At 41.4% G+C, this 15,394-nt stretch overlaps 1 protein-coding gene across 1 annotated transcript in view; it reads right to left on the bottom strand.

Moving 5' to 3' along the window:
- Nucleotides 1-3,089: 3,089 nt before the first annotated feature.
- Nucleotides 3,090-15,394, bottom strand: part of LOC116720460 (B-cell lymphoma/leukemia 11A-like) — a 48,840-nt gene continuing 36,535 nt past the window's right edge. The window contains exon 3 of the mRNA XM_032563747.1: nt 3,090-8,318. Within this exon, the coding sequence (XP_032419638.1) occupies nt 6,343-8,318 (1,976 nt within the window). The 3' untranslated portion in view covers nt 3,090-6,342. The remainder of the gene's footprint in view (nt 8,319-15,394) is intronic.

A 15,394-nucleotide genomic window follows, 5' to 3' on the forward strand; every position in this document is an offset into this window, starting at 1 on the left:
ACCCCCACTCCCTTCCCCCTCCTGCTCCTCCTTCTCCCCGGTCTCACCACTTCACAACATCTGAGACGCGGTCTGCCCGCTAGACAATATGCGCTGTAGCTGGCAGGGAACGACTTGGCAGAGTCCTGGATTACCTCGCTTATGAAGTATTGCTTTAAACGTCTGCGTGTGTGACTTTTCTCTCTCTCCCTCTTGCTCTCCCTTTCTCAGAATTAGAGAGAGGGATTTTAACGACATGCAACAGTTTAAACAAAATGACTCACAAAGGTGGGACTGGTACTTCTGATGGCTTCCAGATAAGGTGAAAACTTTGACCTCAGAGTGAAAAAGGACTTGGGGGGGCTGGAAGGGGTCGAAAAGATCACATGCAGGCCTTAGTTGAGAGAGATTTTTTTTTGTTTTTGTCCTGTATGATCACAAATTACCCCTGACGTTTGTTTCTGATGCATTTATGAAATTTTGATTGCTCTATCTTATTTGTTTGTGCTGCTTTAGGTATACATTTAGTGGGTTCACTAACAATCAGAGGGAGGAAAAGCCTAGTCGTCACTCAGGATTTGAGTGACGACTGCAATGTTTGGCACTGGTACGTGTTCGTCTGTCAGTGACGGGGTTTCCTTTTGCACGCTGCAGAGTTGGCTCAATGCAAAGCACGGGTAGACTTAAGGGGAAGGTGAAGGAGGTGGAGGTGGAGCGGGAACAGTCAAAAGATTCCAGAGACAGTCTGGTCCGACCTTGAACCTCAGAGAGTTTAGGTTACTATGGCACCATTTTTTTTATTGTTTCCTTGCTGTAGAGCAGATTACGCTTTGTGTTTTTATGTTTTGCATATGACGTTGTCTGTTACCACTAGATGCACTCACAAGCATGCAAATGGCTGGGTTAGTTTATACCTTTGTAATGTATGCATAGTGTTTCCCAGGTGCAACGCTCTCAGTGTTTATATAGCCAGTAAAAAAGGGTCATATTACCAGCACCCTCTGACTTGTGTGTGTCTTTTTATTGCAGGGGTGGGTGCGTGTACGTATTTGTGTGTGTATGACTTGATTGCTGCGTGCACAATTAGAGAGAGTAAGGTCTCTATTTACTGTCCTGTGAATAAAGAGCTAAGCTTCACCCTTTGGCCTCTTTATGCCACTATATCTCAGTGTCAGTCAGGCTGGACAGTAACTCGGCAAATACATACTTTACAGGCTGTCACCAATAAAGGATCTGGAGTTATTGATTCTGGCAAATAACTAACTGAAAAACATGTGCAAACTGTCTTTCTTTCTACTCAACACTGAATACAGTTGTAAAAGCATTCCTGTCCCTTGAACTTTTTTTAATTTTTACATTTGATCACATTACAGCCACAAACTACAGTGCAGTATACTGATTTTTTTATGTAATAAGCAAACACAAAGAAGTTGGGAAGAAAATGTTAAACAGTTTTCAATTCTTTTTTTTATTTATTTCTTTTTTTTTGGAAATCATGCTGAAAAATTGTGGTTCTTCACATTTTTCATAATTTACCAGACTAGTTGGTTGGATTGCATTAAGGCCCATACTTTGACTGGGTCATTTTAACACATGCATACACTTTGATCTAAGTCATTCTATTGTTACTCTTACTGTATGTTTAGGGTCACCGTCCTGCCGGAAAGCAAAACTCCACTCCAGTCAACTTTTCACCCAGTATTTAGCTCTAACCAATCAACTCTGACCAGCTTCATTACAATTGCTCTACCCACAGCATGATGCTGGCCCCACCATGTTTCCTCATGGAGATGGTGCATTCAAAGTCTTTTACAATGAATCTCTGGAGCTTCTCTAGACGCCTTAATCAGTCGGCTAATGTCCATTTCTTGGCAGGTTCTTAATTTTGTAATATTTCCATCCAAAAATTAGAATAATTGTCATTAAGTGGAGAATTTCCCCTCCACTTCACAACTGTAACATTTTTAGTGTCTGTCTATCTCATAAAATCCAAAATCCTGTTGGGGGGGTAAGAGAAAGTGAAAAAGTTCAAGGGGTATAAATACTTTTTGAGAAGCGTATAACACTGATGCTTTAGTTACCCAACAAGGGCACAGCTCAGAGTTGCCACATTATAATTAAACAGCAGTGAATCTCAGTCTAATGATAATTGAATTGTTTCTCTGAGTTTTGATACGTCTTACTGTATGATTTACATATTTCTGGGAAGACAGGTTGCAACAGGTGGAGCAACACAAGAAGCACAGAATTCAGAAATGTATATAATACATTTTATTATTATTATCAAGACAAAATGGCTGAGTGAAGAAAACAGCTGAAAATAGAGTGGCATTTCCATAAACTGAAAACAATAACAAACTTGTAAGTCGAGCAAAAACTCCAATGTTGGACAATGACTTTTGGTCATCAAAATTAAGCGGTCACAATTCATCAAGGAGGGAGAAGAACTGAATTGATCTGTTTTTGCAGTGACTCCGTTCTGAACAGAGCAGGTGTTTGTTTGTATAGTATAGTCATAATAAATAATATCGGCCTATGCCAGGGGCCTAGTTCAAGTTCAGTTCGGAGCAAATAGCTTGAAGGCAAATACAGAACACAGAATTGAATCTTAAGTGTACCCCAACACCAGAGGTATGACAGCATGTACCTACATTTCTGTTTGTGATTTTACTCCTTGCATATGAGTTGTACCATCTTCAAATCAAAAAGCACCATGGTCGGTTTTGTCTATGAAAGAAAACTTTCTCAGGTTGATATTGGACTGATTGCATATGATAAAACGTAATTCTTTTTTTAAACAACAGCTGGAATGTTTTCAGGTGGTACATGACAGTAAAAAGTTGGCTACCAAGAAAAACCCAACAATAGCTTGTATTACTGCATATAAAATGGCAGGAGAGAAAAAAATATATATAAACAAACTAAAAGGATATTTACAACCACCTGTTTTTACCTCAGTGTGGCCACCTCCCCAAGCGGGACTGCCTGAAAAGGCCATCATATGACCTATCACCCTTTGGGGAATGCCGCATCTTTTTATTTTTCAAAAAACATACTTTTTTTTCCCGAGCATACAAATTATTCACACTAGATTATCCTGCCAAATTAAGAAAATATACGGTGGCAGCTTGTTGGGATTTTTTTTTTCACTACAGAAAAAAAAAAAAGAGTACATTGAAACCTTTAAAGAGTACAAGCAAAACAGTTAAAAATAAAAGCTCCAACATAAATACTATAAGTGCCTAAGCTAAGTGAACATTAATTTCAAATACCATTCTAAATACAAGAAAAAAGTAGACCATAGATGTGTTTTGAGCATAGGAACTTACAAGAGTGTGCATTTTCCTATGTATTTTAGGTTCTCTCTTCTATATATTTATATATCATAAATCTCTCCTCAATGCAAATTTTTGTTCAACCTGAAGACGTTTATTTCATAGTAAAGGCAAAAAGATGAGAGACATGTTTTTTTTCTTTTTCTATTTTTACACAATTCATTACAGAGTGATCAAGTCCTGGATGCTACCACGACAGATTAGAGAAACATCAATAAACAAACAACAACAAAAAAAACAATTTAAAAAAAATTAAATAAGGTTCTCCCCAAAAAGTGTTACCTAAGAGATTTTATTTACTTTTTTAATCAAATTTTACTTCTCTGAGTTGTATTATGTTTAATGTTTGTATGGCAATTCCTGCATTTACACCTCCAAAAGCAAAATCCCTGTTTAGCTCTCAGAAGAAAACATGGCTGGCAAATGTCTCTAGATCAAAACCTTTTTTTTCCCTCTTCCTCTTCTTTTTTTTTTTGTCAATTTTAATGCTAAGCAATGACACCACACTAATCTGTCAGCATAAGAGCAAGTTTTCCCTTGAGCGCCCAACTGTAAACTGGGAAAATTGAACAGTGCATGTAAGGTAGCGCCAGATCTGGAATCTGGTCCTCATTTTATACTCAACCAACTGTACCTCCGATTAGAGAGACAGATACAGAATCCAAGGCAGAGTGACAAGTGCTATATTATCATCATCATTGACAAAGGATGGAGATAAAAATAATAGAAAAACAGCCTCCATTAGGAGAAAAATGTCTAAAAATAATTGACCTTTTTATTAATAAAACTTCCGTGAACAGGGGGTGTTTTTTTTTTTTTTAAAGAATTTGAATTTTCTTTTTGAATAGTTTTTGATGCAAAAGGTTTCAGATTTCTTTAATGTTTCAAAACTATATCAGAAATGTGTTTGAAATTGTAGAGACACTTGTTAAACTCGATCAAAAGAGATGCACCAATTCATCAACCAGAGTTCAGAATCAAACTATTTTCTGATGGGTTAAATACTGAAAATCTGCACCATTTGTGCACAAACTCGTCAATAAACGTCTTGTTTTTGGGTGCACTTTTCTTTTTAGTTTAACTGAAATCAGATGTAGGGTTACAGACACGTGCCCTGATGCATTAATAGAAATAAGTGCTGCATTTTCTTTTTTCAATTCTGTAGAACCTGTAACATAACTTTTTCTTTGTTATGCTTTTTATCTGTAGAAAAAAATAGGAGCTGTCAAAATTGTAGATAAATAGTCAAAAATAAAAAAGATAATGAAATTAGTATTGGCCAGAAAAAAAAACAACTGATTGGTGGATTTCTACCAATCACCCACCCCCACACTTCCTTACAAAGTCACCAAAGGCCTCCTGTGTCAGACGCTTGTCAAACCCAATCATTGCAGACGCCTTAATCAGTTGACCAGAAACCAGAGGAGGCCAATTTTCCACAGGTAAAATACTGAAAAATGTTCAGTTCTCTCCACTCGCCCACCATAAATTCTCAAACCATTTTCAGTCTATAAGCCACACTGTTAATGCCTTTCTTCTTAAATCTGATCAAGATTAGGGTTCAGTGATTTGATGCCTTCTCAGATGGATTCAAAACTAATACCTCAAAGAATTAACAGCACATTTTTTTCTATTTTATGTGCAATGGTCTGAGAGACAGAAAAAAAAGTGGAATTTGTCTAAATCGGAATCAGGAGGTCAGACCTCAAAAGAAAACCAGCAACAGGTAACAGACATGAAAGGTGTGATTGGTGCATCTCTACTGTCCATCTACTGTCAGGCTCTAAAACCCACCCACCAAATCATTCACCTTTAATCTGTTTGAATTACCAGAACTGAATCCCGTTTTAGCTTCGAGTGACTGCTGAAATTACAGTCTGAACAGCTAACACAGAAGGAAAACAAATCTGTGCTGCTTACAAAATAACACTTGCATTTTTAATTTTCAAAGAAAATAATCACTCTGGAACCTTTAAGAGCTTCATGTTGGTTATAACAACTTGTCAGAGTACCTTTTTTTTTCAGTTGTACCAAACAAACACCAAAACCAGAAACCTCTGACCCCTTTTAAGCATGTAACATGCCAGTAAACAGAATTGTAATCATGAACGCATTAATATGCATGAGTCAGGTAGTTAAACGATTTACTAGAGCTATGAAAAATTCAAATTTTTTTCTAGGTTTGTTTCAGCTGGTTCCCTATGTTTTGCAAAGTTAAAAGGAAAAAAAAAAAACGGGTTGTGCAGGTGCTTGATGCAAGGACCTGCATCTTCCCGTGTATTGTAATCATTTATAGCTGAAACTCCGAGCTTATAGCAAAAAGGAGAATTAACCATTGCAGGTAAAATATCCAAGGCACTCTTTATCGTCATGTCACACCACATTATTAGTTTAGTTTCATTGATGTTTGTAAAAGAAATATTTAAACTAGTGCCTAGCATTTGATAGGCAGCCCAATTTTATATACATATGGATATATATCTCATCTCAATGTTGCATGAAAAATCTTTCACAAAGATTGGTTTTATGTTTGACCCTGCTTGTCTTGATGTTTTGACAATATGACACTGTCTGCTATGTTTGAACACAAAACTGTACATGATATGTAAAACAGTATGTACTGTATGCAGCTTGGGTTATTACTAACTATTGTTTTTTGTTTTTGTTTTTTTTTTTATGCTGAGAAAAATCAAAAGTATCAATAGCAACACATGTACAACCAAAATCCTCCAGCTAAGAACAATTTTCTCTTTAAGTAGCCAAAACACACCAAGCATGCTGTCCAGTTACAAAAAATACAAAATGTGTAAATTATTGCACAATAAAAAGGCTCAAAAAGTTCTGATGCAATAGTATTGCCCAGTTCTGGATCATGCATCAAGTTTTCTCCAGAAGGGGATGGAGAGCAGGGCTGCACGGCATTCTGGTGTCTAACCCTGTTGTCTTTTCCCCATTGCTCATTGGCTACAAAGCCTGGGTTGCTTTTTAGCTGGGGGCGGGGGGCATCTGAGAGAGAACTGCTCTTTGCCTATTCAGTTTTAATGTCATTAGCCAGAGGGCGGTCACTGTGCCACTTCTTCATGTGTTTTTCTAGAGTGCTGTACACACTGAAAGGCATGTGGCAAATTTCACATTTGTACACGTCCTTGCCCATCTGTCCATGGGTCTTCATGTGGCGGGTGAGTTTTGAGCTCTGGGCACATGCGTAGCTGCACAGCTCGCACTTGTACGGCCGCTCTCCAGTGTGGCTGCGTCGGTGCACTGTCAGGTTGCTGCAGTTCTTGAACACCTTGCCGCAAAATTCACAGGTGTCGCTGCGGCGGCCGTCCTTGGAGCTCGGCCGCCCGTTTCCGCTGCCGCCGTGTGGAGTGCTGGCGCCGCTGCCTGTGCCGCTCCGTCCTGAAGGGGCCCGTTCCCCATCGAGTTCACCGGGTGGGGTGGAGTAGCGCAAGCTGCCGTTTTCTGATGAGTGCTCAGATGAGGAGGTAAAGGGTGATTGTCTGGAGTCCCCACCTGTAAAACTGATGAAGGGGTCCTTGAGTTGTCGGGATGCGGCGTAGCCAGCTAGCCACTGAGAATAAACGTTCTCTGTGTTTGGGATGGTTGGTGTAGGTGGGTCAAGGTCTTTTTCCACCTTGATGCGTTTGGATAGAGGGCTCAGTGAGCCAGGACTGATCCCACCGCCCAGTAGCTTTCTAGAGAGGCTGTCGTTGGATAATGGTCCCAGCCCGTTCATGGCAGTGGTCGGTGCATCATCTGCACGGTCTAACTCAACAGCCGAGTCATCATCGCCGTGCTCTCTAGACAAGCTCCGGTGATGCGGGTGTAGAGCATCGCTGTTCTGGTGGTGGCGGGCCCCTTCCAGCCGCAGGCTGAAGCGATAGTTATTCCTCCCCCCTTCTTCAACTCTAGCGTTGCTATCGATTTCCTCCTCATCGCCTTCCTCCTCTTCTTCCTCCTCCTCTTCTTCCTCATCTTCCTCCTCCTCCTCTTCCTCTTCCTCCTCCTCTTCTTCATTTTCAGGCATAATTCCATTGTTTTCAGTCTTGAACTTAGCCACCACTGACTTGAGTGCATCAGTGGCACTGCCTAGTATGTCGCTTGTACCAGGTTCAGGCGAACTGGCAGTCGAGAGGCCATCGTCTGACTTGGCATTGAGCGCCGACGACTTGTTCTGACAATGCGTCTTCATGTGGCGCTTTAGCTTGCTGGCCTGTGTGCAGGCATGGTTGCAGAGGTGACACTTGAATGGCTTTTCCCCTGTGTGACTTCGCCGGTGAACGATAAGGTTACTCTGGAACTTGAAGGTCTTACCGCAGAACTCACAAGACTTTGCCTTGAGAGGAGTGCCTGGCTGAACTGCATTTGATACAGGATTAGGGGTGGAGCGTGAACCAGACGGGGACTGAGAGGTGGATAGGGGAGGCGTAGCTGTAAATGGAGGCTTAGAACCTGGCTGGAATGGCTGGAGCAGCCGTTGCATAGGGTTAGGTCTGTTAGGGGAGAGAGGTGGAGAACCTCCTGTGGCATTCCCAGCAAGCTCCCTCAGACGTCTAGAGAAGTCCATGCTCTGAGGGGGTTCTAATGGCACTGAGTTCAGTCTCATCACTCTGTCGAAGGCGCTAGGATGGTGGGTTGCCAGGGCAAGATCATCCGGGCTGAGATGGTGGCGTGGCGGTGGGCTGAAGAGCGGAGGGGTGCGGGGGTAACGGCCCTCGCGCGGCGTGGATGCTGAATCCCGGCCAGACCCTGATCCCGGCATCCTTAAGAGGCTGTAAGGGCTGCCGTCAGCCAAGTGAACCGTGTGGAGGGGCGGCTGAGAGGAGGCGCAGTCACCCCCCATCCCAGGAGCGGCAGCTACACGTGGGGTGAGAGGGCTGCCAGGTTCACTCTCCAGATAGATGCGGAAGCCGTGAGTGTTCTGGGCATGCTGGAGCAGGAACCAGGCACTGGTGAAGGGCTGCTTGCATGTGGTGCAGGTGTAACTGCTGGGCTCATCTTTATCTGACAAAAAAAAAAACAAACACACACAGAGAGAACATCAAGTTAGAAAAGCATACAATGAAAAGTAAGTAAAACACTGATGGATAAAATCTACAACATCTGAATTTTTTTTTTTAATATTCAAGTTTAGTTTCACTTTCATAATCAATCTTTCTTTAATGAACTTTAACAAAAATAGCCAAAAATAAATAAAAGAAATTCAAAATATTTTAAAATGAAACAGAAACCACATTGTGAACATTTTACAATTTGACAAAAAAGGACAATAAGTCGAGTTTTGTAAAAGACGAAATATTTTCAGCACATTAACAAAACACAAGGCATATCTCATGCTGCCAATGCACAATTTATACAGATGAGAGGGCACAGAAATAATTCAAACAGTAATTGACTTTCAATTGCACTTGTACACTGACCTGAGATTTGCTTGACAATGCACGCCTAATCTCGTTAAACACACTCATCTTCCCTCCACTACTCTGTTTACGAAATTAACGATTCTAAAGTGGGACATGTATCGAATGCTGCATATTAACAATGAATACAAATAAGGGGTCACATGTTAATAATTGTACCACTGTTTATCACAAAAAACCACACATTCACAGGAAATAAAAGCCACGAGAAAAACTGTGTTAGTGTGTGGGTGGGGAGGCTCCTTTGAAAATGCATTTCATGCATTGCTTTTCTATTTCTGATATTTCATGCTTTATGGATTTATTTAAATCCTCTCAGGTGAATAGAAAAGGAAAAGAGGGGGGAAGCAGAAGTGAGAGCTATGCAAAATAAGAAGCATCCACCGCTTGCAAATGTGTTCCTTCTTTCATCTTTTGCCGTTTTTTTTTTCCTTTCTTCTCTCTCTCTTTTTTTACCCCCACTGCAGGCCATTCTTCTAAAGTCATTTGCAGACACTGAACCCGAAATCCACAGCCCTTCTATGCAAGTGAGGACGAACAAGAGACAGGGAGAGAGAAAGATAGTCCATGTATGACGTGGAGCGCATGTGTTTTAAGCCGGCCATGGCTTAGAGAGACAAAGCAGGAAGAAGAGGGCAGAGAAAGAGCAGAAAGGAGAGATGCTGTGGTCGAGTCGTAGTGAAAAGAGTTTGATGTTTTGTGGTTTTGCCTCCTATCTTGTGTGTCCGCAGCCACGGAGGCCCCCCTCCAAAGTCTCCCACTTAAAGAACATAATGCTGCGTAAAATGTGCACCAAATCAAATCTCCACACAAACCTTTCTCTCCTGACTGAAAAGAGTTGGAAGGGGGTATAATGGTAAATTATGGATCATTACAATCTGCAAAAATTACAGTTAATTGCTGCCACCTGCAATGGGCTTTGACCCACTATGGAATTTTTCCATCATAAAAAAGCCATTTGCCCATACGCTTTTTTTGCTCTCACTCATTCCCTTCCTCCTCTCTCTCTCATAAGCACAAATAAAATGTGCCAGTTACATTAACACACACTTCCTGATTACGTGTGTGTTTCTTTATGGCTTTAAAAGGAGAGCCCATGTATCCCCCATAAAAATGGTTGCAATAACCTGTGTTCTGCTGTACATTTTCCTTTGATTTGTAGCTTGCATACACTAACCCCGATGCTAGCGTGATGTGCAAGCAGACAATGAAAATGCAGTAGGAGGAAAACATACTCTTTTTCTGCTATTGTGAATGACTAGGAAGGAAGATAAGGGGGGTTGTGCTTTTCAGAGAGAAGAAATCACAGAGGACTCTGGAAAGTGAATGAAAGAGTCAGGAGGAAGAAGAAAGGGAACTGGAAGTGCGGCATGCCTTAAAGATAACCTAAAGCATTTGTTAAGGACATGCGTGCCACCACACAACACTTAAGACTTCTGCAAATTCATTGTTTCATCCATTGAGGCACCAAATGTTTATATCTTGAGCGATATAAACATTTGACAAAGTGTCCTCATGCCACAAGCAAGGATAATAGTTGTTTTTTGCATCTGAGGAGTTGGACACAATGACGCGAATCAGAAAGTCAGAACAACGGATGTCAAAACTCACAACAATGGCACATGAGATATCTAAATAAACCCACTATTGTCCTTAATAGCCATCCTCTTGGGAATGGAGGAAAAGTAATTCAAAGGGATAAAGGACATTTTGACAAGGCGTTTGATGTTTTTCATTTTTTTATTATTATTACTCAAGAACAGAGGAGCAAAGAACTGTGTGAGGGAGGAAGGAGGATCTTGCAAACAAGTCTGTCCTCTAATAGAATAAAAGAGAAGCTCCCACTCTCTCTCAGTCTCTTTCTCCCCTTCTAAAAACTTAAAGTCTGGGGTGAGTTAGGGCTGGAGAGCAGCAGAGCTGAGGCTAATGCTGGATCTCCAGGTCCCTTTGAAATAGGATCAGCAGAGAGGAGAAACCACACTGACAAGCCCTTAGCTGCCATTTCATGGCAAGGGGCTGAAAGAGGGGACTTTAGAAGAGAGAGAGAGGACAAAAGTGTGTGGGAGAACTGAAAGAGAATACAGAAAATATAGAAAAAACATAAATCAACAATGATCCGAAATGTAGAAAACTAAAAATCAGACAAAAAAAAAAGCTAACAAAGTATTTTTGAACCATTCCACGTATTGCAACACTAAGACAAGTTAATTTCAAACAGCACTCCAAAACTTTTTGTAGTTTCTGAAAAGAAAACTATTATTACACCTTAAACTTGGTAATCAATGTCAAGGCAGTGGTTGGATTATGTGTCTAGTTTTGCAGCCCAAGTGGAAGATGAAACGTCAGCTACTGGATTTAGAGCAAAAAAAAAAATCACCTAAAAATGGGCTTGGGACCCCAATGGGACTAATCACCCTGCCCTGATTTGCGATCACCTAGCACAAAAATGACAATTGGATAATTTTCCAATCAGTAAATGCCTGAGTAGAAGTACTAACACTTGTCTTTGTAAAAACAATTTTACCGACAGAAGGTGTCTAAAAATGAAATTGGAGAAAGTGAAAATGCTGTTAAAATATTAAACTTGACAGTTTTGTTATTTATTTAAAAATGATCTGGTAGAAAATCTTGGCATCTTATGACCTGATCTAAGGTATATTTTAAGTTGCTTGTAGAAATAAAATGTTACTGAGTTGTAATTTGCCTTGTAAAAGGGGATGTGCTGTAATTTTCTTTAAAAGGGATAGGTTTGTACAGATACCTCATCCTTGTAACTTTACTGTGTCTGTAGAGTTCCAGTGATGCAGACGTTTACTGAGAGATGGTTGAGTAAGTTAGGGTTATTTCTCACAAATCATTGTGTTACCATGCTATAAACATTTCCATGTTCCAACAATCTCAATTTCTTCAAAAGGCAGCCCAAAATATTCTGTAATCGTAGTTGCAGAGAAATCAGAGTCATCTTATATCAGTATCACTCGGTCAGAACTTCACAGAAATCTCTGACTGGTGCACCCTTCCTGGAAACACACATGGTGAGTCATTTAATTTTTGCCAACTGCCCCCCCCTTTAACACACAGTGCAGTTCGTCAAGAGAGAACAGGTTACAAGACTGAGCTATGGCAGTGTGCAACAGTCAGCCGCTAGATGCCTTGGATGTAGGTATGAAAATAACAACAGCTCGATGTTTTCGGATGTCTATCACACACACACACCTTTATATGTTCAATCCCTTAACTTCAGAGGTGCCTGACACAAATTTGCTTCGTGGTTCCCATCAATGCCCCACTGGAGTCCTATGAACTCAGCTTTATTTAAACAGCTCACATCTGCCAGGACATGGCCAACTTAATTGGTGATTTACAAACCACCAGAGGTATTTAAAGAGGGAGTTGTCTTTGCTGCTAGATGATAAAACTGAGGCTACTGATTGCTGTAATGTTAGTGACCCAAGTAAGGCATGTCCACAAACTCATAAAAAATGGTAAGAGATTACTTGAGTATAGACTTGAAGCAGTCTCCACCCTGAGATGTATCCTCAAACTTTCTGGTCCTACTTTTAAAAGTTGCCAGACTTGTCTTGACCTTTAATTCTTTTTTTTTTTGTTTGTTTGCTTTGTCCTTGACCAACCCCAGTAGTCATCTAAGGCTGTCCTAGTGTGACCATGTTGCTTTCACTGATATTGGTCATTAAGCTAATGGAGGAACAAGCTAACAGGATTAGCTTGTTCCTCCAAAAGGAGACAGAGGAAGAGGAACAGAGGAGGATGAAGGCAGGAGAGGCGGAAGACACGGGGGACACAGCATGTCATGGCCGTTCCTCAAAGTTATCAGTCGCTACGGCTTGAGGGAGCACTTACAAACACCTGAAAAGTGATTATGCTAATACAGGTCCTTGCCAATATTCATAAGTGTTTATAGGTGTTGGAGTGAGTGCTTTGGGAGGAAGGAGGCTTGTCAGTACAGTGCCTCTTAAGAGTGCCTTTAGCCGTAACTGGCGTTAATGTGATTACTACTCTGTTTATGTCATTAGGGTATTCACAGTCAGGAATCGGACAGGGGTGAAGGGTGAAGCAGGAGAGGACATGTTGAGGGAAAAGACTGTGGCCCTCTCCTTGTCTAAAGCCCCTCTCTTCTAAATGACTTTCAGCAATATTTAAGTGTTGTTGGCTAATTGTTTATTAGCAGCTTCAGAGATAAACCAAAGAAGTCTCATCATATGCTGATTTGTCAAGCAAACTTTCCAGGTTTGATCTTCTTTCTTACTTCACTAACTTTGTCTCTATGTCACTGTTTCCTTGCTTCACTTCCAGGCTCATACACTCACTTCTTTGTCCCGAGCAAGCACCTGGGAGAAAAAAACCCAACACTTGTTTCTGAGATAAAGATGTGTGCAAGAAATACAGTTCACTCAACAGAAAACCAGCCAACACCGGTGGGTGTTGGAATTACACATGTTACCACTGGGTGAAATCTACTCCTAGCTGCTGGATGATTCACAAGAAGAGAGAGAGAAAACAGAGAGGACATAAGGAAGAGGTTGGAAGCGAAAAGAGCAGAGGTGCACAAGATCTGAGGAAGAAAAGCCGGTTTTGGCAGGAAAAGGCAAAAAGGGAAAGGCACGATTGTAAGATAAAGACGCATGGTGAACTTGGAGGGTCTGTGCCCAGTTATAAAGTAACCTGCTGGCTGTTGGCTTTGTCTTACCTTTCCTTCCCCCTCTGTCTCATTCTCCTGAAAGTTGATAAGAGCAACTGTAGAAGTGAGGAGTTGCTCTGAGCTACTAGCAAACCATTATAGACAGATGGCACCCACACAGGGACCAATGAAGGCAATGCACCATACACAACAGACTAATTTGTATGTGCATGCTGAGGAAGACAGGGTATTTTTCATAAAGATACGCCTTGGCACGCTCTTTTATGTTGCTTATGCACACTCAGTGTGAGCTACCGACATGGCATTTTCAATAAATGTGTGTGGGGGTGTGTGTGTGTGAGCGAGAGAGAGACAGAGAATGGAAAATTGTAACAGTGCTCACCACAATCATTTCAAAATTAGCATAGCTCCGCACTGTCTGTTTCCCTGCGTGGCCTTACTCTCTTTGATCTTCTCTCGGTTGAACTGAGTTTGAACTGACCATACAACCCAAACATCTATCAATGCATGCATCTCTCTTCCTCTATATATTGCTCTATCCATCCGTTGTGACTAATCTCCGTATGAGCAGATGCGTGCCTGGATGCGACTCAGGTCCAGAAGAGCTTTCTAAGAGGCTCGTCCAGCTCCGTCTCCGATGCAGATTCTTATTTCCTCTCTGCTCACCAGCGTCAGAGGGAGAGGCCTGACACTATTGTTTCTCATGCCGGCTCTAATAGTACAGTGAAAAGACCTGCGGGCCTCTAAGCTTAACCGGTTTAATTAAACGGACCGTCACTTATGTAAGTGTCCACGGAGATTATTTGTCAAGCTGGTAGCCGCTTTGCAGGATCAAACCGCCATCGACACACAAAAAAAAAGCCAATGCTCTTTAGACGAGTAAGTAAATGAAGGAGAGGAATCAAAGAAACACTTTGAACGCAAAAAATATACAGGTACATAAGAAGACATATTCATAAAGAGGACTATTTTTGGATGTGTGCAATATCCCAGATGGGCGAGAAGTCTCTGGGTTGCTTCAGAGGGGAAATGTGAAGAGAGCTCTGTCAAAGAAAAGATATGTCTCAATAACCTGCAGCTTGAAGGGGGAAGAGCAGAGTAAAATATGCTAAAAAAAAATCTTACTGTACTTCAACTAAATGGAGTAAAATAAAATAAAAATGTAGCCATCTTTGCTCTCTTTGATATGAAAATACATCCAACAACATTCAGATAAGTGCGTCGTCCCAGTTTAAAACGCTATGACAAGATAGCCTCCGCACGACATGGGGCCAGCAGCCTCAGCTTTACTATCTCTGCATAGCTCAGCTCATGACAGGCTGCCATCCCTGCAGAAAGGATGGAGGGGGACCGGGGAGGTCGGCTAGCTGCACATTTCTGCATAAATCTCCAGATAGATAGCATCAGGAGAAAAGAAACAGGGGAGGGAGGCCGGCAAGCAGTGAAGGATGATAAGGCCCCCAGGGCAGGGCATTCGACACTGTCAAAACCGTTTCTTCGCCGGCTATTGGACGAGTGGAGCGCGTTATTAGCCTGCATACCATTTGCCGGGACGCGATTCGGCTTCACCGGAGCATACAGCGCCCTGTATCTGACCTCTCCTCTTTCCTCCTCCTTGACATGCGGAGAGATGGACAGAACATCACAAACATCAAGAAAAAAAAAGGACTACGGAGATCTGAAGTGGACGCTTCGCTTTGATCAACAGCACCTTCAGCAAGATGAGGCGCTAGCAGAAACTATGAGGAGGATAGAGAATTTGTTTTGAAATTACTAAAAAAAAAAAAAAAAAGCCTGCAGGAAAGCGGCTTGAAGTGACAAAATTCCGGCAACAGATTTTTGCATAAAGAAGCAAAGGCTTCACTCAGTTGCCTTCATGTGAATTCACGTTTACTGAATACAAAAAAAAAACAACATGAAGCTTTTTGATGTACTTGGTTATTCTGCGAATGAATAACCAACGTTTTTGTCTTTTTGAGGCCGAACAACATCAGCAAGAG

This window comes from Xiphophorus hellerii, chromosome 5, assembly GCF_003331165.1.
Source record: "Xiphophorus hellerii strain 12219 chromosome 5, Xiphophorus_hellerii-4.1, whole genome shotgun sequence".
In the NCBI taxonomy this organism is placed as follows: domain Eukaryota; kingdom Metazoa; phylum Chordata; class Actinopteri; order Cyprinodontiformes; family Poeciliidae; genus Xiphophorus; species Xiphophorus hellerii.